We start from the raw sequence: 24,341 nt of genomic DNA on the forward strand, positions 1-24,341 counted from the left end.
TCTGAACTTCGTCCCGAACCCGAACCCCATTGAAGTCAATGGGGACCCAAACTTTTCGGTACTAAAAAGGCTGTAAAACAGCCCAGGAAAGGGCTAGAGGGCTGCAAAAGGCAGCAACATGTAGGTAAATCCCCTGCAAACAAATGTGGATAGGGAAATGAATTAAAATAAAAATTAAATAAATAAAAATTAACCAAAATCAATTGGAGAGAGGTCCCATAGCAGAGAATCTGGCTTCACGTCACCCACCACTGGAACAGTCCATTCTCAGATATTTAGGCCCCGGCACCCAGGCAGAGGAGAGAGGTCCCGTAACAGAGAATCTGGCTTCATGTCAGCAGAGAATCAGTCTGCATGTCATAGCAGAGAATCAGGCTTCACGTCAGCCACCACTGCAACAGTCCATTGTCATAAATTTAGGCCAAGCACCCAGGCAGAGGAGAGAGGACCCGTAACAGAGAATCTGTCTTCATGTCAGCAGAGAATTAGTCTGCATGTCATAGCAGAGAATCAGGCTTCACGTCAGCCACCACTGCAACAGTCCATTGGCATATATTTAGGCCCAGCACTCAGGCAGAGGAGAGAGGTCCCGTAACAGAGGATCTGGCTTCATGTCAGCAGAGAATTAGTCTGCATGTCATAGCAGAGAATCAGGCTTCACGTCACCCAACATTGGAACAGTCCATTGGCATATATTTAGGCCCCGGCACCCAGACAGAGGAGAGGTTCATTCAACTTTGGGTAGCCTCGCAATATAATGGTAAAATGAAAATAAAAATAGGATTGAATGAGGAAGTGCCCTGGAGTACAATAATATATGGTTAAGGGGAGGTAGTTAATGTCTAATCTGGACAAGGGACGGACAGGTCCTGTGGGATCCATGCCTGGTTCATTTTTATGAACGTCAGCTTGTCCACATTGGCTGTAGACAGGCGGCTGCGTTTGTCTGTAATGACGCCCCTTGCCGTGCTGAATACACATTCAGACAAAACGCTGGCCGCCGGGCAGGCCAGCACCTCCAAGGCATAAAAGGCTAGCTCTGGCCACGTGGACAATTTAGAGACCCAGAAGTTGAATGGGGCCGAACCATCAGTCAGTACGTGGAGGGGTGTGCACAAGTACTGTTCCACCATGTTAGTGAAATGTTGCCTCCTGCTAACACGTTGCGTATCAGGTGGTGGTGCAGTTAGCTGTGGCGTGTTGACAAAAGTTTTCCACATCTCTGCCATGCTAACCCTGCCCTCAGAGGAGCTGGCCGTGACACAGCTGCCTTGGCGACCTCTTGCTCCTCCTCTGCCTTGGCCTTGGGCTTCCACTTGTTCCCCTGTGACATTTGGGAATGCTCTCAGTAGCGCGTCTACCAACGTGCGCTTGTACTCGCGCATCTTCCTATCACGCTTCAGTGCAGGAAGTAAGGTGGGCACATTGTCTTTGTAGCGTGGATCCAGCAGGGTGGCAACCCAGTAGTCCGCACACGTTAAAATGTGGGCAACTCTGCTGTCGTTGCGCAGGCACTGCAGCATGTAGTCGCTCATGTGTGCCAGGCTGCCCAGGGGTAAGGACAAGCTGTCCTCTGTGGGAGGTGTATCGTCATCGTCCTGCCTTTCCCCCCAGCCACGCACCAGTGATGGGCCCGAGCTGCGTTGGGTGCCACCCCGCTGTGACCATGCTTCATCCTCATCCTCCTCCACCTCCTCCTCCTCGTCCTCCAGTAGTGGGCCCTGGCTGGCCACATTTGTACCTGGCCTCTGCTGTTGCAAAAAACCTCCCTCTGAGTCACTTCGAAGAGACTGGCCTGAAAGTGCTAAAAATGACCCCTCTTCCTCCTCCTCCTCCTCCTCCTCCTGGGCCACCTCCTCTTCCATCATCGCCCTAAGTGTTTTCTCAAGGAGACATAGAAGTGGTATTGTAACGCTGATAACGGCGTCATCGCCACTGGCCATGTTGGTGGAGTACTCGAAACAGCGCAACAGGGCATACAGGTCTCGCATGGAGGCCCAGTCATTGGTGATGAAGTGGTGCTGTTCCGCAGTGCGACTGACCCGTGCGTGCTGCAGCTGAAACTCCACTATGGCCTGCTGCTGCTCGCACAGTCTGTCCAGCATGTGCAAGGTGGAGTTCCACCTGGTGGGCACGTCGCATATGAGGCGGTGAGCGGGAAGGCCGAAGTTACGCTGTAGCGCAGACAGGCGAGCAGCGGCAGGATGTGAACGCCGGAAGCACGAACAGACGGCCCGCACTTTATGCAGCAGCTCTGACATGTCGGGGTAGTTGTGAATGAACTTCTGCACCACCAAATTCAGCACATGCGCCAGGCAAGGGATGTGCGTCAAACTGGCTAGTCCCAGAGCTGCAACGAGATTTCGCCCATTATCGCACACCACCAGGCCGGGCTTGAGGCTCACCGGCAGCAACCACTCGTCGGTCTGTTGTTCTATACCCCGCCACAACTCCTGTGCGGTGTGGGGCCTGTCCCCCAAACATATGAGTTTCAGAATGGCCTGCTGGCGTTTACCCCGGGCTGTGCTGAAGTTGGTGGTGAAGGTGTGTGGCTGACTGGATGAGCAGGTGGAAGAAGAGGAGGAGGAAGCCGAGAAGGAGGAGGTGGCAACAGGAGGCAAAGAATGTTGCCCTGCGATCCTTGGCGGCGGAAGGACGTGCGCCAAACAGCTCTCCGCCTGGGGCCCAGCTGCCACTACATTTACCCAGTGTGCAGTTAGGGAGATATAGCGTCCCTGGCCGTGCTTACTGGTCCACGTATCTGTGGTTAGGTGGACCTTGCTACAGATGGCGTTGCGCAGTGCACACTTGATTTTATCGGATACTTGGTTGTGCAGGGAAGGCACGGCTCTCTTGGAGAAGTAGTGGCGGCTGGGAACAACATACTGTGGGACAGCAAGCGACATGAGCTGTTTGAAGCTGTCTGTGTCCACCAGCCTAAATGACAGCATTTCATAGGCCAGTAGTTTAGAAATGCTGGCATTCAGGGCCAGGGATCGAGGGTGGCTAGGTGGGAATTTACGCTTTCTCTCAAATGTTTGTGAGATGGAGAGCTGAACGCTGCCGTGTGACATGGTTGAGACGCTTGGTGACGGAGGTGGTGGTGGTGTTGGTGGTACATCCCCTGTTTGCTGGGCGGCAGGTGCCAATGTTCCTCCAGAGGCGGAGGAAGAGGCCGAGGCGGCAGCAGCAGAAGAGGCCGAGGCAGCAGCAGCAGAAGAGGTAGCAGGGGGAGCCTGAGCGACTTCCTTGTTTTTAAGGTGTTTACTCCACTGCAGTTCATGCTTTGCATGCAGGTGCCTGGTCATGCAGGTTGTGCTAAGGTTCAGAACGTTAATGCCTCGCTTCAGGCTCTGATGGCACAGCGTGCAAACCACTCGGGTCTTGTCGTCAGCACATTGTTTGAAGAATTGCCATGCCAGGGAACTCCTTGAAGCTGCCTTTGGGGTGCTCGGTCCCAGATGGCGGCGGTCAGTAGCAGGCGGAGTCTCTTGGCGGCAGGTGTTCTGCTTTTGCCCACTGCTCCCTCTTTTGCTACGCTGTTGGCTCGGTCTCACCACTGCCTCTTCCTCCGAACTGTGAAAGTCAGTGGCACGACCTTCATTCCATGTGGGGTCTAGGACCTCATCGTCCCCTGCATCGTCTTCCACCCAGTCTTGATCCCTGACCTCCTGTTCAGTCTGCACACTGCAGAAAGACGCAGCAGTTGGCACCTGTGTTTCGTCATCATCAGAGACATGCTGAGGTGGTATTCCCATGTCCTCATCATCAGGAAACATAAGTGGTTGTGCGTCAGTGCAGTCTATGTCTTCCACCGCTGGGGAAGGGCTAGGTGGATGCCCTTGGGAAACCCTGCCAGCAGAGTCTTCAAACAGCATAAGAGACTGCTGCATAACTTGAGGCTCAGACAGTTTCCCTGATATGCATGGGGGTGATGTGACAGACTGATGGGTTGGTTTTCAGGCGCCATCTGTGCGCTTTCTGCAGAAGACTGGGTGGGAGATAATGTGAACGTGCTGGATCCACTGTCGGCCACCCAATTGACTAATGCCTGTACCTGCTCAGGCCTTACCATCCTTAGAACGGCATTGGGCCCCACCATATATCGCTGTAAATTCTGGCGGCTACTGGGACCTGAGGTAGTTGGTACACTAGGACGTGTGGATGTGGCAGAACGGCCACGTCCTCTCCCAGCACCAGAGGGTCCACTAACACCACCACGACCATGTCCACGTCCGCGTCCCTTAATAGATGTTTTCCTCATTGTTATCGTTCACCACAACAACAAAAATATTATTTGGCCCAATGTATTGTATTCAAATTCAGCTGAATATAAATTTGAGGCCTAGTATTTAGGCGCTGGGTGACCGGTATAGATTTACTGACAGAATTAGACTTTGAAATGCACAGTAGCGTGTGTGTGAAGTTATTCTGAATGACCCTATGTGCACCTTGAATATTATATACCCTTTTAGGGATAGATTTCAAATAGCTCTGATACAGCAGAAACCACTAAATTATGAAATTGCTAAATTGGGAATTGTATTTCAACCCAGAACAAAAAATGTGCTTTGACGGACACTAAATAACTTGCCCAGCCAGAACAGGACAGCGGTAACGATAGATTTAGCGGGATATAAATTTGAGGCCTAGTATTTAGGCGCTGGGTGACCGGTATGGATTTACTAACAGAATTAGACTTGGAAATGCACAGTAGCGTGTGTGTGAAGTTATTCTGAATGACCCTATGTGCACCTTGAATATTATATACCCTTTTAGGGATAGATTTCAAATAGCTCTGATACAGCAGAAACCACTAAATTATGAAATTGCTAAATTGGGAATTGTATTTCAACCCAGAACAAAAAATGTGCTTTGACGGACACTAAATAACTTGCCCAGCCAGAACAGTACACCAGAGGGTCCACTAACACCACCACGACCATGTCCACGTCCGCGTCCCTTAATAGATGTTTTCCTCATTGTTATCGTTCACCACAACAACAAAAATATTATTTGGCCCAATGTATTGTATTCAAATTCAGCTGAATATAAATTTGAGGCCTAGTATTTAGGCGCTGGGTGACCGGTATGGATTTACTGACAGAATTAGACTGGGATATGGCCAAAAAATAACCACACTATTGCTGGTTAAATGCACTTGGTGTGACAGCTTGACCAACCACACTACTGAGGGTTAAATGCACTTGGTGACAGGCGCAGCTTGCCCCTGATGTAGTATATGGCCAAAAAATGAACAGACTATTGCTGGTTAAATGCACTTGGTGTGACAGCTTGACCAACCACACTACTGAGGGTTAAATGCACTTGGTGACGGGCGCAGCTTGCCCCTGATGTAGTAGATGGCCAAAAAATAAACAGACTATTGCTGGTTAAATGCACTTGGTGTGACAGCTTCACCCTGATGTAGGCTTTAGCCAAAAAACAACCACACCATTGAGGGTTAAATGCACTTGGTGACAGGCGCAGCTTGCCCCTGATGTAGTATATGGCCAAAAAATAAACAGACTATTGCTGGTTAAATGCACTTGGTGTGACAGCTTCACCCTGATGTAGGCTTTAGCCAAAAAACAACCACACCATTGAGGGTTAAATGCACTTGGTGACAGGCGCAGCTTGCCCCTGATGTAGTATATGGCCAAAAAATAAACAGACTATTGCTGGTTAAATGCACTTGGTGTGACAGCTTCACCCTGATGTAGGCTTTAGCCAAAAAACAACCACACCATTGAGGGTTAAATGCACTTGGTGACAGGCGCAGCTTGCCCCTGATGTAGTATATGGCCAAAAAATGAACAGACTATTGCTGGTTAAATGCACTTGGTGTGACAGCTTGACCAACCACACTACTGAGGGTTAAATGCACTTGGTGACGGGCGCAGCTTGCCCCTGATGTAGTATATGGCCAAAAAATAAACAGACTATTGCTGGTTAAATGCACTTGGTGTGACAGCTTCACCCTGATGTAGGCTTTAGCCAAAAAACAACCACACCATTGAGGGTTAAATGCACTTGGTCGCAGCTTGTGCTGGCGCACCACAAGACACAAAGTGGCCGCCGATCACCCCAGAAAAAAGTGACTGACAAACGGTCTGGGCAGCCTAAAAACAGTGAGCAATTGAATTTCAGCAGCTCAATGATGCACAGCTGCAGATCGATCAATTAATCAAGTCCTTTGGAGGAGTTAATCTGCCTAATCTCGCCCTACTGTCGCAGCCGCAACCTCTCCCTACGCTAATCAGAGCAGAGTGACGGGCGGCGCTATGTGACTCCAGCTTAAATAGAGGCTGGGTCACATGGTGCTCTGGCCAATCACAGCCATGCCAATAGTAGGCATGGCTGTGACGGCCTCTTGGGGCAAGTAGTATGACGCTTGTTGATTGGCTGCTTTGCAGCCTTTCAAAAAGCGCCAAGAAAGCGACGAACACCGAACCCGAACCCGGACTTTTACGAAAATGTCCGGGTTCGGGTCCGTGTCACGGACACCCCAAAATTCGGTACGAACCCGAACTATACAGTTCGAGTTCGCTCATCCCTACTCCTGTTTTATGCTGCCATCCAGCCTGAGTTGCCTGCATTCAAGCTCAAGCTGTCACGATAACGTTATCTGGCAGCCTGCTCTGCTGATGCATCCTGTAAAAGGCTTCAGGCCTAGTGGCCTATGGGAGTGATGGAAGGAAAGGAAACCATTGGCTTCTGTGACCCACTGCAATACTCAACTGTATAGTCACCCTTTAGACAGCAATACAGTTGAGTGTGCTGCGGTTATGTTCATGCGCCCTGGGCAAAACATAGTTGTTCATTAGTGTCACTGTCAGCCAGGCCAGCACTGCATGTCAGTGATTGGTAGGTGTACGGCCGATGGATCAGCTAATACCTTACAATGACAGAGGTGTTCATGTTAAGAAATCAGCTGTTTTGATAGCCACATGGCACACTTCCTAATCACTGACATGCAGTGCTGACCCGCCCAACAGTGACACTAATCAGCGAGTGCACGCTGGGCGACTGTTCTATCATCCGATTTCATTACAGACAATTAATGCAATGATCTCATGTGTGGCACTGTCTAGCCTGGCACATAAATTAAACTTGGCAATACCTTCGGAATCTATTCCCCATCTAGTACCTATGGTTTGATTGAACCCTGTCTGGCTTAGTGATAATGCCAGCGTCCTCCTGCCAGCCCGTTAAGTGTCTTCTCGCTTAGCCCAGTAACAAAAACTTTTGCTGTTGGATGGATGGGTCAGGAAAACATTTATTGCCTTTCCAAAAGACCACTGGGTGTCTAACCACTGGCACTCCTGTTATCACATGAACGAGAATACAATATCCCCTATTTAAATGGAGCTTTGGTTACACACTTGCATTTTTTCAGAATTGTCCTGTGATCACAAAGAGTGAAATCCATGGTGGAAACCCACAGCAATTGACATGCAGGTCAGTTCACACTGCGGATTTCTTACATTTTATTTTGCAGCATGTGAATGATATTTATTAAAATTTTATCCACTTTGCTGCTACCATAAAACGCAGCAGATCTGCTTCGTGCAATCTTCAGTGGTGAATCCTCACCAAACATACCTATAGGACTTTGATTTAACCCCTTAATGACCGGGCCATTTTGCACCTTGGTGTCACCACCAGACATCTGAGAAGCTCTGACAGAAGCCTTTTAGAACCTCCTCCTTGAGCTTCCTTTGTTTTGCTTTCAGTTCCTCATCTCGTTAGCCTCTCTCAGCTGTCATGTAGTTGTACTGATTGCATCCCTTTAAATTCCTCCCCATAGTGCATCAGTGTGCGGTTTATATTACTTCCTGGAGTGTGTGTGTGCATGCTGATCCTTCTTCCCAGTCTTCTACAAGATAAGTGTTGTGCATTCATTTGTGTTTTTCTGTTTGCTGGAACCCAGGTGACCCTGACTGCCTCCGTATCTAGTGTAGGGAGCCGGTGGTCGTGTCCCCTCACTATTATAGGGTGTTCAGGTGTTATACAGTCAAGGTACGAGGATATGCGATCATCTACCATTGGGATTTTCGCATAGGCTGAGCAGTCAGGGAGAGTGCCAGGTCTTATGCAGGGGTCTCCCTTTTTGTTCCTTAGTTTTGGATCCAGTGAGTCGTATATTCATTTTGTGTTGTCTTGTTTCCTGTACACCTTCCATGACACTTGGTGACCAGACAGATTTTTGCAAATCTGACATGTATCACTTTATGTGGAAATAACTTTGGAACGCTTTTACTTATCCAGGCCGTTCTGAGACCGTTTTCCTGTGACACATTGTACTTCATGTTAGTGGTAAACTTGAGTCAATTTGTTTCACCTTTATTTATAAAAAGAAATTGCAGAAAATTTGGAAAAATGTATATATACCTCACAAAATAGTTATTACTTTACATTTCCTATATGTCTACTTTATGTTGGCATCATTTCGAAAATGTCATTAAATTTTTTTAGGACATTAGAAGGGTTAGAATTTTAGAAGCAAATCTCAATTTTTTTGAGGAACATTTCTAAAACCCATTTGTTTAAGGACCGGTTTAGTCACTTTGTGGGCCTTACATTGTAGAAACCACCCAAAAATGCTCCCATTTTAGAAACGACACCCCTCAAATTATTCAAAACTGATATTATTTAAAACAAACTTTGTTAACCCTTTAGGTGCTCTGCAAGAATTAAAGGAAAATGGAGATGAAATTTCAAAATTTCACTTTTATCGCAGATTTTCCATTTTAATTATTTTCCTGAAAAATAGCAAGGGTTAACAGCCAAACTAAACTCAATATCTATTACCCAGATTCTGCCGTTTACAATAACACCCCATTTGTGGTTGTCGACTGCTAAATAGGCACACGGCAGAGCTTAGAACAGATGGAGCACAATATGGCTTATGGAAGGCAGATATTACTGGAATAATATTCAGGCGCTGTATTGCATTTGAAGGTACCCTGAGGTACAAAATCACAGAAATATAGTGGCAAATATGGGGGAACTGCTCAAACCCCAAACACTGTAGCGTGTTTTTCATTGGGGGAGCAGTCCCACCACATGTGGACCGCAGCAAACGACCATCCCCAGCAAAAAATGCGTACAATGGAGGATGCCGGCGCGGTCCACATGCACCACAATGGCATCCTACACAAAACGGAGCATTGTGCGGATGAAAATATAATATAAATGACAGAAAAAATGCACCAAACGGATATGCCACTGACTATACTAGCTAGCCATACAAGCAGATATTAAAAGATGAGACTTTTGCAAATATTTTCTTGTCAGGAACATATCGGAGCCCATCATGCACCATGTCACGGTCTCTCAGCATGGCAAGGGTCCTACCACTACACTAACTATGGTGTGAACACGGTCTGAAGGTGATGAAATCCAGCTCACAGCCCAGCTTCCACACAACTGCAGAGCAGGACAACTAATGCAATGTGAATAAAGCAAGACTGTAAGCCACACCCATAGCTAGTATAGTGAGTGGCATATCCATTTGGTGCATTTTTTTTCTGTGACTTATATAATTATATTTTTATCCGCACAATGCTCCGTTTTGTGTAGGATGCCTTTGTGGTGCATGTGGACCGCGCTGGCATCCTCCATTGTACTCATTTTTTGCTGGGGATGGTCGTTTACTGCGGTCCACTTGCGGTGGGACTGCTCCCCCAATGAGAAACACGCTACAGTGTTTGGGGTTTGAGCAGTTCCCCCATATTTGCCACTATATTTCTGTGATTTTGTTTTAGATGTATTGAATGTGCATTTACCTGGCATTTAAACAATTTTTTGCACCTGGTAACCTCCATCACATGGTCTGATATGGGTGCAGCTTACAGTCTGGCTTTGTTCACATTGCACTAGTTGTCCTGCTAGGCGGTTGTGTGGAAGCTTGGCTGTGAGCTGGATTACATCACCTTCAGACCTTGTTCACACTATAGTTAGCGCAGTGGTAGGACCCCTTGCCATGCTGAGAGACCGTGACGTGGTGCATGATGGGCTCCGATATGTTCCTGACAGGAATATATTGGCAAAAGTCTCAGCTTTTAATATCTGCTTGTATGGCTATAGTATAGTCAGTGGCATATCCGTTTGGTGCATTTTTTCTGTGATTTATACCCTGAGGTACCCCACAGTGGAAACACCAAAAAAGTGACCACCATTTGGGAAATTACACCCCCCAAGGAATTTTTCATGGGTGTAGTGAGCACTTTGGCCCAATGTGCTTTTCATAGAAATTAGAAACCCTTGGCTGTAAAAAAAAGAAAAATTACATATTTTACTGAAAAATTTTACTTTAGGCCCAAGTTTTTCATTTTCACAAGGGGTTACAGGAGAAAGTCCCCACAAAATGTGTTACCTATTTTCTCCTAAATACGGCAACAACCCATATGTGGTTGTCGAATGCTGCATGGGCGCATGGCAGAGTTTAGAAAAGATGGAGCACAATATCGCTTTTGGAGGGCAGATTTCACTGGAATAACTTTCAGGCGCTGTGTCGCATTTGAAGTTACCCTGAGGTAACCCAAAATGTGACCCCATTTGCAAAGTTCATTTATTTCAGTAATGCAACTTAAAAGGTGAAACTAACATATGAGACTCATTACATGCAAAGCGAGATATTTCAAGCCTTTATTTGTTATAATTTGGATGATTATGGCTTATAGCTTATGAAACCTCAGTCACAATTTTGAGGTACCCTTTGCTCAGGGGGTATAGATTAATTAGCTGACTAGAGTGTGACAATTTGAGCTTAGAATACTGAACCTTTTCACAAAATTCTAATTTTAAACTGCATTAATTCAATTCGTTTTAATTTGCATTACTGAAATAAATGGACTTTTGCACAACATTCTAATTTTCGAGTTTCACCTGTATATACACTGCCTGGCCAAAAAAATAACTCACCACCTGGATTTAACTAAGCAAATACTATTTCAAGCTACCTGTCTAGCTATAACACACTATTTATTTATTTTGTTTAAAAACTGAAAAACACTGAAGTTCTGTGGGGAGGAAGGGTGGTAGGAGGATGGGGCATCAGGGGAATAGTGTTTGTTTGGGGTCTCCTGAAGTGTAACTATCACAATGAGGAGATCGGAGCTGTGCTGTGGATGATTCTTGCCTGCCAGCAAGGACGTGCTGCGATTGGTCACTCAGATCTGTCAATGACACCCGTTAAGATGGCGGTGTCACCGCAAGTATGCGGTGACACTTTCATTTCATGACATACTGTGCATGTCATGATGCGGTAACTAACACCACATCATGACCTACATAGTACGTCATTCGTCACTAAGGGGTTAATACGTTTTTATTTAGATTTTTGTTGAAAAAGCATAAAGTATTGTATAAAATGCTAAAATGATAACAGACAAAAGAAAAACAAAACAGCATAATGTCCTTGATTGACGTCCAGTATTCCATAGTATAAAATAAAATAGAATGATATAATACCGGTATATCAAAAGTGGTACATAAGTTACAGTATATTTTTTTCATAATTCAGTAAGTTTTTATTGAGATTTTTGTTAAAACAGCATAAAGTGATGCAGAAAATTTGAAATGATAACAGAAAAAAGAAAACTAAAACAGAGCATAATGTCCTATACCTATGGGACTATGCTTGGTTGTTTCCGAGTTTCAGATGGAGGGCTGTGGTGTGGTGGGTTAGGAGAGCCATCTTTGCCCTGTGTGAAGGAAAGCCTAGTTACACCTCTACAGGGACTGCGTTTGCTGATGGGAAACAGAACAGCAGTACCAAAACAATACCATTCTCATACGGAGCCAAAATATAGCACCCATAACAGTCTAGACTCTAGAGCAGTGATGGCAAACCTTTTAGAGACAGAGTGCCCAAACTGCACCCCAAAAAACACACATATTTATCACAAAGTGCCAACATGGGAATTTCCCCTGAATACTACAGTCCAGTATAGTATATCTTCCATGTACTTTATCATTTCGCTATAAAAGCCTGTTTACACTCAGTGCTCTGCCTGTGCTGTTCATAGTGCGCCTGTGCTGATGAATGGCAGGAATACGACCGTAGGTGTCCCATTGCCGTATTGCGGACTGCATTTGCGGATCTGCAATACACTGGCACCGTTCCAAGGCTGTGCTGCGAGCCGCAATGCATGAACACCGACCATGGGGCAGTCGCAGTGGATCGCAGACCCATTCACTTTAATGGGTCTGCAAATCCAGAGATGCGGAATAGAAGCATGGAACAGAACCCTACAGAGTGCTTCCGTGGGGTTTCATCCCGTACTTCCGTTCCGCAAAAAGATAGAACATGTCCCATCTTTTTGCGGAATGGGTGGATCACAGACCCATTAAAGTTAATGGGTCCACGATCCACTGTGGCTGCCACGGGGCGCACACGTTTGTGTGCAGGAGGCCTAAGGCATATTGGAACACCATAGACTTTCCCAGGGTGTGGGTGCCCACAGAGAGGGCTCTGAGTGCCGCCTCTGGCACCCGTCCCATAGGTTCGCCATCACTGCTCTAGAGTGTACCTTCCCACACTTCCAGTTTTATACAGAGACATATGGAGGGTTTTATTTTTGTTGACTTTTGTGTAAAAAAAGAATGTGGTGTGCTCGATCAGATGCCATATCAAGGACCTAGGGGGTCATTTATCAAACTGGTGTAAAGTAACACTGGCATAGTTGCACATAGCAGCTCCTTTGTAAATGAAAGGTGGAATCTGATGCTATGGGCAACTGAGACAGTTCTACTTTACACCAGTTTGATAAATCACCCCCTTACTCTTTACAAAATGCATTAGGGCCACACACCTTAAGATTTTTCTTAAAATAATTTGATGTGTCAGGGCACCTTACAGAATGCCAAGGTTGAACATATTTGTGTATCACATATAATCTGTATTTTTGCAGCAGCTCATTAACCTTTAAGAGTCTATTTACTCGTCCGTAGTGTATTGCGGATCCGCAATACACCCGTCTGGCACCCCCATAGAACATGTTCTATTTTTTTCCGGAGCCGGGGACCGAAAGATCGGGGCTGCGCTCCGCAAATAGAACGTTAACATTTCCAGTTGCTTCTAAAATATTTTAAGCTGGAATTATGTTTCAGTAATAATTTTTTCCCTTCTTCCTATTTATCCACCCAAAGACCATAGCCTATTAGGATAATCTGTTAATACACCATATAGAATCAAGTGATCTTTCCATGAAATCAAATTGACAAGCAAGAGAAAGTTCTCATAATCGAAAGAAAAACGATACATCACTAAACCATAAAAATTATAAAACTGAGAAAAACATGTATTGTGTAGCAGTATATCTCTTCATACGTGATGGCCCAAGGGACATAGGTGCCAGGCGCATCTCTTGGAATCTACAACAGAGAATTATCATTATTTATTTTAAATTTTTCCATGGCACTGTATATCAAGAGAGTTACACATACATAATATAAAAATACAAATATGATAAACATGAATCTATTAACAAACTGGTACAGAGGACAGGAGGACTCTGCCCACAAGAGTTTGCAATCTACAAGGGAAGGAGGAGGACACAGTAGATGAGGGTAAATGTTGTTCATCTGGTTGTAGGGTGGCAGCATGCTCATTGCAGGTGGTAAGCTTTCCTGAGGTGGATTTTCAGGTTAGTGTTGAAGGTTTGGATGTTGGGGGAGAGTCTGATGTACTGGTGTAGTGAGTTCCAGAGTGTGGGGGATGCACGTGAGAAACCTTGTAGTTGAGTGTGTGAAGAACAGATGAGAGGAGAACAGAGGAGGAGGTTTTGTGTGAGGATAGGAGATTACTCGTGGGGATGTATCAAGAAATCAGGTCAGAGATTTAAGGAGGGGGCAAGTTGTGGACGGTCTTATATGTAGTTGTTAGTATTTCAAACTGAATTCGCTGGGCAATGGGGAGCCAGTAGAGGGATGTGACAGAGGAGAGGTGGATTAACTAGGCAGCAGAGTTGAGGAAAATTGGAGGGGTACGAGAGTGGTAGATGGGAGACCACACAGGACGATGTTGCAGTAGTCCAGGCGGGGAGATTACAAAGGCATGCACTAGCCTTTTAGTTGACTCGGGGTGAGGAAGGAGCAAATATAAAAGATGTTGAAAGTGGCAGGTGGAGATAAAGCTTTGGATGCATGGCTTGAAGGACAGCGCAGAAACAAATGTTACCCCCAGGCAGTGGACCTGTGAGACTGGAGAAAGCGTTGTTCTATTAACTGTAATGGATAGGTCAGGTAGGGGGGCTGAGTGACATGGAGGAAAGGTGATGAATTCAGTTTTCTCCATGTTGAGTTTTAAGAAGCGGGAGGAGAACAATGAAGATAAAGCTGACAGACACTGGGATTCTAGATAGCAGGGAGGTGACATCTGGGCCAGAGCGGTAGATTCGAGTCTCATCAGCATAGAGGTGGTATTTGTAGCCATGGGATCCAATGAGCTGTGAGATAAAACATTCTAAACAATGAACTAATTAATATAATATTAATATTATAGATAGTGGAGTTCACAAGCTGTATGAAATTGAAACTATGGATGGACTTATCTAGGACTAAGAACCTATCATCCACACGCTGGAAAAAAAATATATATGCAGCTCAAATTGGCCTGTGGTTTAAATCTGCATCGTGTCAAAATATTCTGCAGATTTCCACTGTGGATTTTGCAATTCAGAGTGTAAAATCTACTGCAAATCAGCAGCACAATCTACAACAAATCTGCAGCGTCTGGCCGTACTCAGAAATACAGCAGGTCATGCACATGGGCACTTTGCAGGACAGTTTCTTATCTATCACTGTAGGATTTTTTTTGTTCTTTTTTTTAAAACAGACAGCTGATCCTAGGCTAGGATTACACTGCGACGTGTTGCATGACATGAGAGTTATGCAACATTTTTTAATGTATGTCTATGGTGTTGCAATGTAACTGCGACAGTCGCAAGACATTCAGACATGCTGGATTTTGTGTTGCATGTTGCACACAACCTTCACTCCATTGAATTCAATACAAGTCGCATGAGACCGCCATATCACAGCTGTAAAATAGTCCCTCAGCAGCAGTTGGCTGACAAGCTGCACATATTTTTGTATATTTCTGCGACTTGCTGTCGCGCAACACGTGTCGCCCTAGCCTACGTTTCCACTGACCCCCCTCATCTATTATATTACAAGGATCACATATCTGATCTGTGTACTACAATTTGTAACAGTTATAAAACTGGCCATACACTTTAGATAGCTGTCAGCCAACAGCCATCTTCCCCCCCAACCTCCCATAAGAAGCATGCTCAGTTTAGCCGAATGTGCATGTTCTGAATGGGGAAAAGGGAGTAAAGCGCTGCCATCTCCAGTGACACTGGCCATGTTGAAATCCAACATGCCCGATCCTTCTTTTCCCCGACATCGGCCCTCAGGGGAGAGCTGAGACACCCCCATGCACATTAAATGGTTGGTGAAATTGGCAGGTTTGGTCAGTATTCATCTAACCTGTATGGCCACTTTAAGACGTACCATATTGGTGAACCGATCTCCACAAGCCATTCTTATCTTCTCTGGGGTAGCTGGACTGTTCATAGTGAAGAGCTCGGACAGCCCTCTCTCTTTTCGAGCGTATGCTATAGCATCTTTTATAGCAAAATATATAGATGAACCCAAGAACAACGATGGTTCTCCAACACCCTGTGGAATACAACACAACATTCAGTACTTCATTCAGACAAATACCGAAATATACATCCATACTGGTTTAATGCCGCTAACAACAGTGACTAAGGGGACATCTTTAATTAAAGGCATTTACATTTAGCCCCTTGTTTCCATGTAACTGGTAACAATATTCTAGGTATAAGTTATAACAGACATGCTACTAATTCACTGCATAAAGCTACCATACAACTGAGTCACATTTCATTGCTGGGAAAATTTCCAAGGGTGAGGCCATAATGTAATGATAAATACAGTTACTTAGGAATCCGTGTCACTGAATTGCAACAGGATCCTAAAATGGAGTAGTCCCAGTTCTCCTTTAGAAAATATAAAAACACAAACGTGGATCCGCGCAACATGCAAGTCTTTCCAGCACTCGCTAAATGCACTAACTGCCTGCGACCGATGAAGCAAGGCGACACCTGGGTCGGGCAAGGGCAATGTGTTTTATGTGGAAAACCAAGCAATTAATCCTGTAGCTCAAAGTGTTTTGATTTTTAATCAATACGGTGAACTATATGCATATATTTTTTTTCAAGGTACTGGCATTGGAACAGTGAGCGGCCCGTAGATACCAACGCAGAGTACTGATACACATCGTGCCGGCATACGAGCAGTGAATGGCCCGTGGGCTGTGAGATACAACAAGCTGGTGCATGTAACGAGTGCTGGAACAACTTGCATGGTGCACGGATCCACATGTGTGTTTTTATAATGTAATGATAGAAAAATAAAAAGATCAGCCAGCAAGAAGTTGTGCAGCCAAAATGTGTGCTTCAAAACCCCAAAACCTCAGCCACTGCAGGAGGCAATACCCTAAGTGTACGGCCACATGGTCAGGTTTCCTGATGCAGTTTTGGAAGCCAAAACCAAGAGTGAATAAAAAAAAAAAGAGCAGAAGTTGGATCATTTCTGATTTTGGCTTCCAAAACTGCGTGCAGAAACGTGACTATGTGGCTGTACCCTAAGGAAAAGCTAGATCTCAGCGAGTCAATTCTGCTGTATCTGTAAGCTGCAGTAGACAACACTAATGAGCATGCTCGGACTGGCCCACAGGGGTACAGGGGAATCCCCCGGTGGGCCCCTGAGCAAGGTGGGCCCCTAGTCTACCACCCCTTGCACAAGTGGCACATAACACATTATAATTGCTGCACTACTTACATATATTCAATTCAAAGCATCTCAACCAGCCTATGTTCATATAAAAACGTGTTAAATTATTTATTATATTCAAATGTATCCGTACAGTGGGCCTCCAAAATAAATTTTACTGGTGGTCCCTAGGTACCCCAGTCCGACACTGCTAATGAGGTATATTACATGGGCCTCTTCCACACCAGCAGATTAAAATCTGTATGTATTCCGGAACATGCACGAATTCCAGACAATATACAATCAAGATTGCCATCAAAATTGCCTTAGTAATTAATCAGTATTTTTGAATCACTCACAAACTATAATTAGTGTAATTGGAAGCAAAAACGCAAAAACTAGGACATGCTGCATATTTAAAATACTTACGGAAATTATACACCCAGGTGAATAGCCCTGTGCATTAACAGCGGATTCCAGTACACAAAATGTGCCCCATATATACGGATTGCAAATATGCTTGTGTGAAAGAGGCCAAAGTTAAAGTGAAACACTTAGGCCTCCTGCACACGACCATTTTTTTTTCCATTTACGGGCCGTTTTTGCGTTCCGTATACGGTCTGTATACAGAACCATTCATTTCAATGGTTCCCAAAAAATATATTTAACATACACCGTATGCATTCCATTTCCGTGTTTCCGTTTTTCTGTTCCGTTGAAAGATATGTCCTATTATTGCCCGCAAATCATGTTCCGTGGCTCCATTCAAGTCAATAGGTCTGCAAAAAAAAAGGAACCCATACGGAATTTCTCTGTATGTCTTCCATATCCGTTCTGTTTTTGAGGAAACATCTATTGAAAATTTTATGCCCAACCCAATTTTTTCTATGTAATTACTGTATAAGCCATACAGAAAAACGGAACGGAAAAATAGAAACGGAAACACAACTGAAAAAAACAAAAAACGGAATGGATCTGTGAAAAACGGACCGCAAAACACTGAAAACGCCGTGCGGTTGTGTGCAGGAGGTCTTAGTGACAAGTCAGAACTTAGTATTGATTAGTGGGGGTCTGAGTGCTTAGAGTGACCCTCCCTGACCACTGAAGAAAAGTGACAGAATGAGGCAAAGTTAGGCTACTTTCACATTACCGTTCTTTGCGGATCTGTCATGGATCTGCAAAAACACCTCCATTATAATAATACAACCGCGTGCATCTGTCATGAACGGATCTGGTTGTATTATGTCTTCTATAGCCATGATGGATCCATCATGAACACTGTTGAAAGTCAATGGGGGACTGATCTCAATGGGGGAAATTACTGCCATTTCATTTAAACCCCAACATGTTACAGTAAGGGTCCATTCACACGTCTACAATTTTGTTACGCATTTTGCGGAACGGAATTGCGGACCCATTCATTTCTAAGGGGCAGCACGATGTGCTGCCCGGATACAGAGTTGTGGATCCGCACTTCCGGGTCCACAATTCCGTTCCCGAAAAAAAATAGAACATGTCCTCTTCTTGTCCGCAATTGCGGACAAGAATAGGCATATTCTATTAGTGCCGGCGATGTGCGGTCCAAAAAATGCGGAACGCACATTGCCGCTGTCCATGTTTTGCGGCTCCGTGGATCCACGAAACACACACGGATGTGTGAATGGACCCCAAGATGTACCTAATTTACTAAGAAGTACATGGTTCTTAATGAATTAGTTGCATGCTTTGCCTGTCTATGCGCCAGAATAGAAATCTATGGCTGCTATGAACAGAAATAGATTTGCGGTATATGTTATACCAATTTCTGCTGCTAAACCCCACCCACTTCTCTTGTTATTTTTAAAAAGGCGATACAGCAAAATATCATAATATTTTGTGCAAACACGGCTTATAACAAAATTTTTGTCTTTTCTATGACTGAAAACTGCCATATAGAGAGGTAAATTCCGCCTTAGACTTCCTACGAGCCTGTACACTGCTCTGCCCTGAGCAGGGAAGACCACACCGTAGAGGCAGTGCGTCCCCTCATTTCGGCAGCTGGTGGGAGTCTCTGCAGTGACCCAGTAGATCAAGGTCAAGGGTTAATTACTGCTGAAAGGTTAAAGTATCACAGTATCGCTGTGTAATCCCAAATGTTGGTCTACAGGCAGCAAATAGTTAACATTTGGCATCGCTTTAGCATGATTGCTGTGGAGTATTATTTTATTATTACATAGAGGAACACTTTAAAGGTACTGTTGGTCTGTAACATTGGTGGTCTAACAGCAGGATATGCAATCATTGACGGTATCATTTGTCCTGTTATCCCCACAATCAACCAGAAAAAAGTCTGAAGCATCAAACCTCACCCACTGCAGCCTCAGAATGGCTCTCTTGGATACGGTTGGGCAGCAGTACCAGGAACAGACACATCAACAAGATAAAGACATGAAGGCATATTGTGTACCTTAGAAGAGTATATGGCACGAGGGTTTGGAACATGGTGAGCAAGGGAAACGTAGAACTGTTCTGGGACATCATAAACAGTTGGAATCTTATACTGAGCCGGACCTCGACTGTACAGTATGCCTTGAGGAGAGAACTTAAGTTCTTCAATTGTGAAAAGTCCAAGCCCTTGAACAAAAGCACCTTCAATCTGAAAATATAAAGCACGACAAAAGCATACACCTTAGTGCAAATAACTATGAAAATTCTATCATTATGGTGATAGATGCCACAATAAAGCTGTGTTCCGATTGGAGTTTTGGCTTGTGCCCTATTCCCCAACTGACTCTTAATAGATCTTTCAGGTTTCACATTTTAGTGACCATCATGTGAACACAGCCTGATATCAGTCCGTATTAAGTACTCTTAGGGTACTTTCACACTTGCGTTTTTCTTTTCCGGCAAAGAGTTCCATCCTAGAGGTCTATACCGGAAAAGAACTGATCAGGCATATCCCCATGCATTCTGAATGGAGAGTAATCCATTCAGGATGCTTCAGGATGTCTTCAGTCAGTCATTTTGACTGATCAGGCAAAAAAGAAAACCGTAGCATGCTGCGGTTTTATCTCCGGCGAAAAAAACTGAAGACTTGCCTGAATGCTGGATCCGGCATTTTTTCCATAGGAATGTATTAGTGTCGGATCCGGACCTTTAAAAATGAGAAAAATATAAATACCGGATCCGTTTGCCTGATGACACTGGAAAAACGGATCCGGTATTGCAATGCATTTTCTGACTGATCAGCATTTTTCTGACTGAAAAAATGTCAGAATAAATGACGTGTTTGCATACAGTTTACCTTCAGGCAACGGAGCTGCCTGCCGGAATCAAACAACGCGAGTGTGAAAGTAGCCTTAGCAATTGATCTGTTGAACATAAAGCCATTTATTTTAACCATACCTGTCCTATGTCCACAGCTGGGTTAATACTGCATCCAACATCCATAACCATATCTGTGCGGAGATTCTAGTAAAAGAACAAATAAATACCAAATCTTATGAGACAAGATACAGGATTCCCTATAATGACAATGCCAGAATGACTGCTATGAAGTCATAAAACAGAGTTTATGCTGACAAACTACATAAAGGTTTTAACCATTATTTTCTTATGCATTGAGACATAGTAGGTGTGTGATCTGCTGATGGAAGAGGTTTATATCAAAATCTTCACGTCACTATTAAAGGGGTTGTCTCACTTCAGAAAGTGGCATTTATCACCCAGACAAAGTGAAAGATCCTCACCTGTCTCGCACTCCGGTGTGAACCAAAAAGGGTCCTTGTGGAGCGGCGGGACAGGTTATGCGTGTCTCCACTGATACACCAAATCTGACCCCTTTGCGAACCGATGCGGGATGCGTTTGTGTGTGCATCGAAGGGGAAGGCCACCGGGGTCTCGGGACAGGTTGGTCGGTCTAGTGGCAGTACGTTGCGGCCGGGCTTGTCTCTGGTACCTCTTGCAGATTCCACTTCGGTGTCCATATCTATGCGCTCGCGTACTCTTGCTGAGCCTGTCGGCATCTGCGTGTACGCTCGGGAATGGGTTCGCAAGGGGATGTGCGGTCGCGTTTACGAGCTTCTTATGCGCTTCGCCGACCAGTGAGGGGCATAGCACCTGGCCATAAATTCAAAGTAGATTAGGGGGCCAGTATTGGTCTAATTGCCCAATGACCGGCCGAAGCTTTGTACCCAGGTGTAGGGCAGTTTATGACCTATGGGAGTGGACTGCTTGGCGCCCTGGGATTTGTTAGCAGGCACATAAAAGATGGCCTCCCCGGTCTTTCACTGCCCACTGTTATCCTTCCCTTTCCAGACACAGGTCATACCACTTGTGCTAGTGACTGAAGATTGTCTGGACATCGTCCTTTCCAGTGGGGACCCAGGATCCGGAATTCCCTGTGACGCATCCTTTCGTCTGCCAAGTGTGCACGGCGATGTAAAGCACGGATTGGGACTTCTCCTGGCTGCCATTCGTTTTTGTAATCCTGTTATTTGTTACCAGTGAAGTTTGCCTGGACTTTGTTACATTCTTTTGAATAAACCCCTTGCTTCATCTGCACTGGTCTGTTTCGTTTGGTCCTTGCATTACACAAGTTAATACAAGCCACTTACTAATGTATTATTATCCATATTACTTCCTTTGCTGGCTAGACTCAATTTCCATCACATTATACACTGCTCGTTTCCATGCTTACGACCACCTCCAATCCTGCATCGGTGGCCGGTGGATAGTGTGCAAGCACGGCCACTGATGTTTGTTTGCAGGTGTTCATAACCATGGAAACGAAAAGTGTATAATGTGATGGGGATATGAACCTAGACAGCAAATTAAGCAATATGGACAATCACAATACATTAGTAAGTGCCTTGCATTAACTTTCTCAACTTGGTAAATGCCGCTTGCTGAAGTGAGACAACCCCTTTAAAGGTTGAATTACTAAATGGGTACACGTTTTAGTTATCTTTATTAATTGTTTTAAACAGACAAAAATTCCTATGTTAAAAATACAGTCACCACTCCACTAGTGGATATAAATATTGGACGGCAAAAAGGGCGCGGAGGAGTGCACTAACTCCCACCCTCTGCGTCTGAAAACTGAAACTGCCCCCCGACATGTTTCACCAGTATTCTGGCTTCATCAGGGGAAATGGGCAGTTTCAGTTTTTAGATGCAGCCTTCCTCTCCACAGTGAAAAGGCTGTGGTCAGTCCGGCTGGACTGTATTTCAATAGTGTGATCATTTAAGCATTCACGATAGACACGGCATCTAACTGTGTCTATCAAAGTTTGTAGGTCTATTTGCCATGTGGCATCAAGTTGACTTGACGCTCATAAGGGTGCCATTTGCATCCCTTTGACAGTGGGGTGACGCTTTCTGGTCCCCACTGCTTTACACTGCTACATTGATAACACTATCCAGTTAGCAATAGCTCTATAAACAGTGATACGGCAGAGCTTTGCATTCAAAGTAAGAGGGTGGGAGTTAGTGCACTCCTCTGCGCCCTTTTTGCCATCCAATATTATATCCACTAGTGGAGTGGTGACTGTATTTTTAACATAGGAATTTTGGTCTCTTAAAACAATTAATAAAGATAAATAAAATGTGTACCCATTTAGTAATTCAGATTTTAATATATATAATAATAAAAGTGAAGTATTAATTTCACCTGGATCAAGATAGGTCTCATTGCCTGTTTAGGCATTTGTTAATACAGTTGTTAATATACCTTACCCAGGTTAGGTCCAAATTATGAATAACCCCTTTAAAGGGAACCTGTCATGTGGATATTTGATTATAATCTAACTAATTATATACAATTATTAACTACTAAAAAGTACCTTAGATGTATTCTCTTACTGGTGTGACAGATGGTTACCTCATAATATACACACAAAGATGCCACATGTCGCATGCTAATGAGCTGATTTGAGTCCAGCGTGATGTCAGCGAGTCCAGCGTTTTTTTAATTCAGAGCTATAGCCACTCCCCTGCCCACCTGCTGCTGATTCATATGGAAAATAACTGTCAATCAGCAGCAGGTAGGCGGGGATAGTCAGGAGCTCATGAATTCAATACAAGATGTTGGCAGATTGACTGGGTCAAATAAAGAAAGTGATCCAGCATTTTGCTAAGAGAATCAGTCACTTATTTATGTTGCCCCTAGTTAGGACACTATAAAACTGGTGACAGGTTCCCTTTAAGTTACCTAATTAGGTACAGTGTTAACAGAAACACAAGGTTCATCATGATCTCAATACCTTGTGATCTCCGGTCAGGCAATCTATTTCGACCTCAGAACAAGCAACTCCATATACAAAGTATTGAGCTGGGTTACCCTCTCCTTTTTCCCAATTCATTTCACTGTCAAATCCCCTGTAGGGAAAAAAATGGCAATGAATAATACTTTCTTTGACACAGGAGTGAAAAATTTAATAAAGAGATTTAAAAGTCTGAAGGACAAGTGCATCTTCTAGAACACTATTGGTAACATGCAAGGGGCATATATAAGGACTGCAGAGTTAGCTGGACCCTGGTGTGTGATGGTGCCTAAAAGCCCCTCTGCTACACAAGTATAATAAATGGGATGTGGTAGATGGGGCCTTGTTACATATTTTGCATTGGAGTCTGGAAGTTTCAAGTGTGCTTCCTGCACTTACCTTTTAACAACACGATTCCTAAAATGTTGTTCTGTCCTGAGATTCTCACACTGAAGTGGTTTAATATTTCCACAAAACTATTTCCAGTAATACATTTAAAGCGGTTGTGCTGCTAACATAAATGTGCACACAATAACATTTGTTGTTGATTTTAAGTGCCAGCCCGGGTTTTGGCAGCACCTGGCTGTCCTTAAATAGGCAGCTGGGCTCAGAATCCATGTCTCTGTGTTGGGATCTGGCAGCCTTGTGTCTGGTTGAAGGATTGCTACCTGTTTGGCGTGAAAAAAGGTTGGTGCTGCTATCAGCAAGGACTCTGAGGCAGAATTGACGCATGGTGTGAATTAACACCAACACCGCAAGGTGACTTTCTGTTTGATTATGACTGCTTGTTTTGTCACTTGCCTAAAGTGTTAATAAAACACTGACCTGTTTGATCCAAATAACTTGTTGTTGTCTCTATACTGCGTCCGCTAATCGTATCTCCCAGAGCGAAACCCCACAATATATATAAACTGTTGCCAAATGCTGAAAACTATTTTTTATTTTTTTGGGACCAAAATATATCATTTACCTGAAATAGCCTGTCGCAGAGAGACTTATTGACTGCATATAATGCTTCATTCACCTGAGATCAGGAAGAACAAAATCAACATACAAAAGCTAAACTTTCCGGGATACAGTGACAGACTACACAGATTAACCCTTTCCTCAGCAGAAGCTGAGTACTGTAGAAGCACAGCCTCATAGTTGGCCAGTGTTAACACTGAAGTCCTGTGAGAAAGGCAAGCATGCCAGAAAGCACCTGTAATACTGTCGATATAATGCATGCCACCCTTACCACACGTATTGTGCCCAGTGACTAAAACAAACACTTTCTTAAACACAAAA

At 44.5% G+C, this 24,341-nt stretch overlaps 1 protein-coding gene across 1 annotated transcript in view; it reads right to left on the reverse strand.

Moving 5' to 3' along the window:
* The window catches only part of LOC122945395 (aldehyde oxidase-like), a 40,829-nt gene extending 16,755 nt beyond the window's left edge, over positions 1–24,074 (reverse strand). The window contains exons 1-6 of the mRNA XM_044304466.1: positions 24,025–24,074; positions 23,055–23,169; positions 20,197–20,262; positions 19,259–19,447; positions 15,526–15,693; positions 13,340–13,383 (exon numbers count right to left, since the gene is read on the reverse strand). Of these exons, the coding sequence (XP_044160401.1) occupies positions 13,340–13,383; positions 15,526–15,693; positions 19,259–19,447; positions 20,197–20,262; positions 23,055–23,169; positions 24,025–24,074 (632 nt within the window). The remainder of the gene's footprint in view (positions 1–13,339; positions 13,384–15,525; positions 15,694–19,258; positions 19,448–20,196; positions 20,263–23,054; positions 23,170–24,024) is intronic.
* Positions 24,075–24,341: the final 267 nt, after the last annotated feature.

Source organism: Bufo gargarizans, chromosome 8 (assembly GCF_014858855.1).
Source record: "Bufo gargarizans isolate SCDJY-AF-19 chromosome 8, ASM1485885v1, whole genome shotgun sequence".
NCBI lineage: Eukaryota > Metazoa > Chordata > Amphibia > Anura > Bufonidae > Bufo > Bufo gargarizans.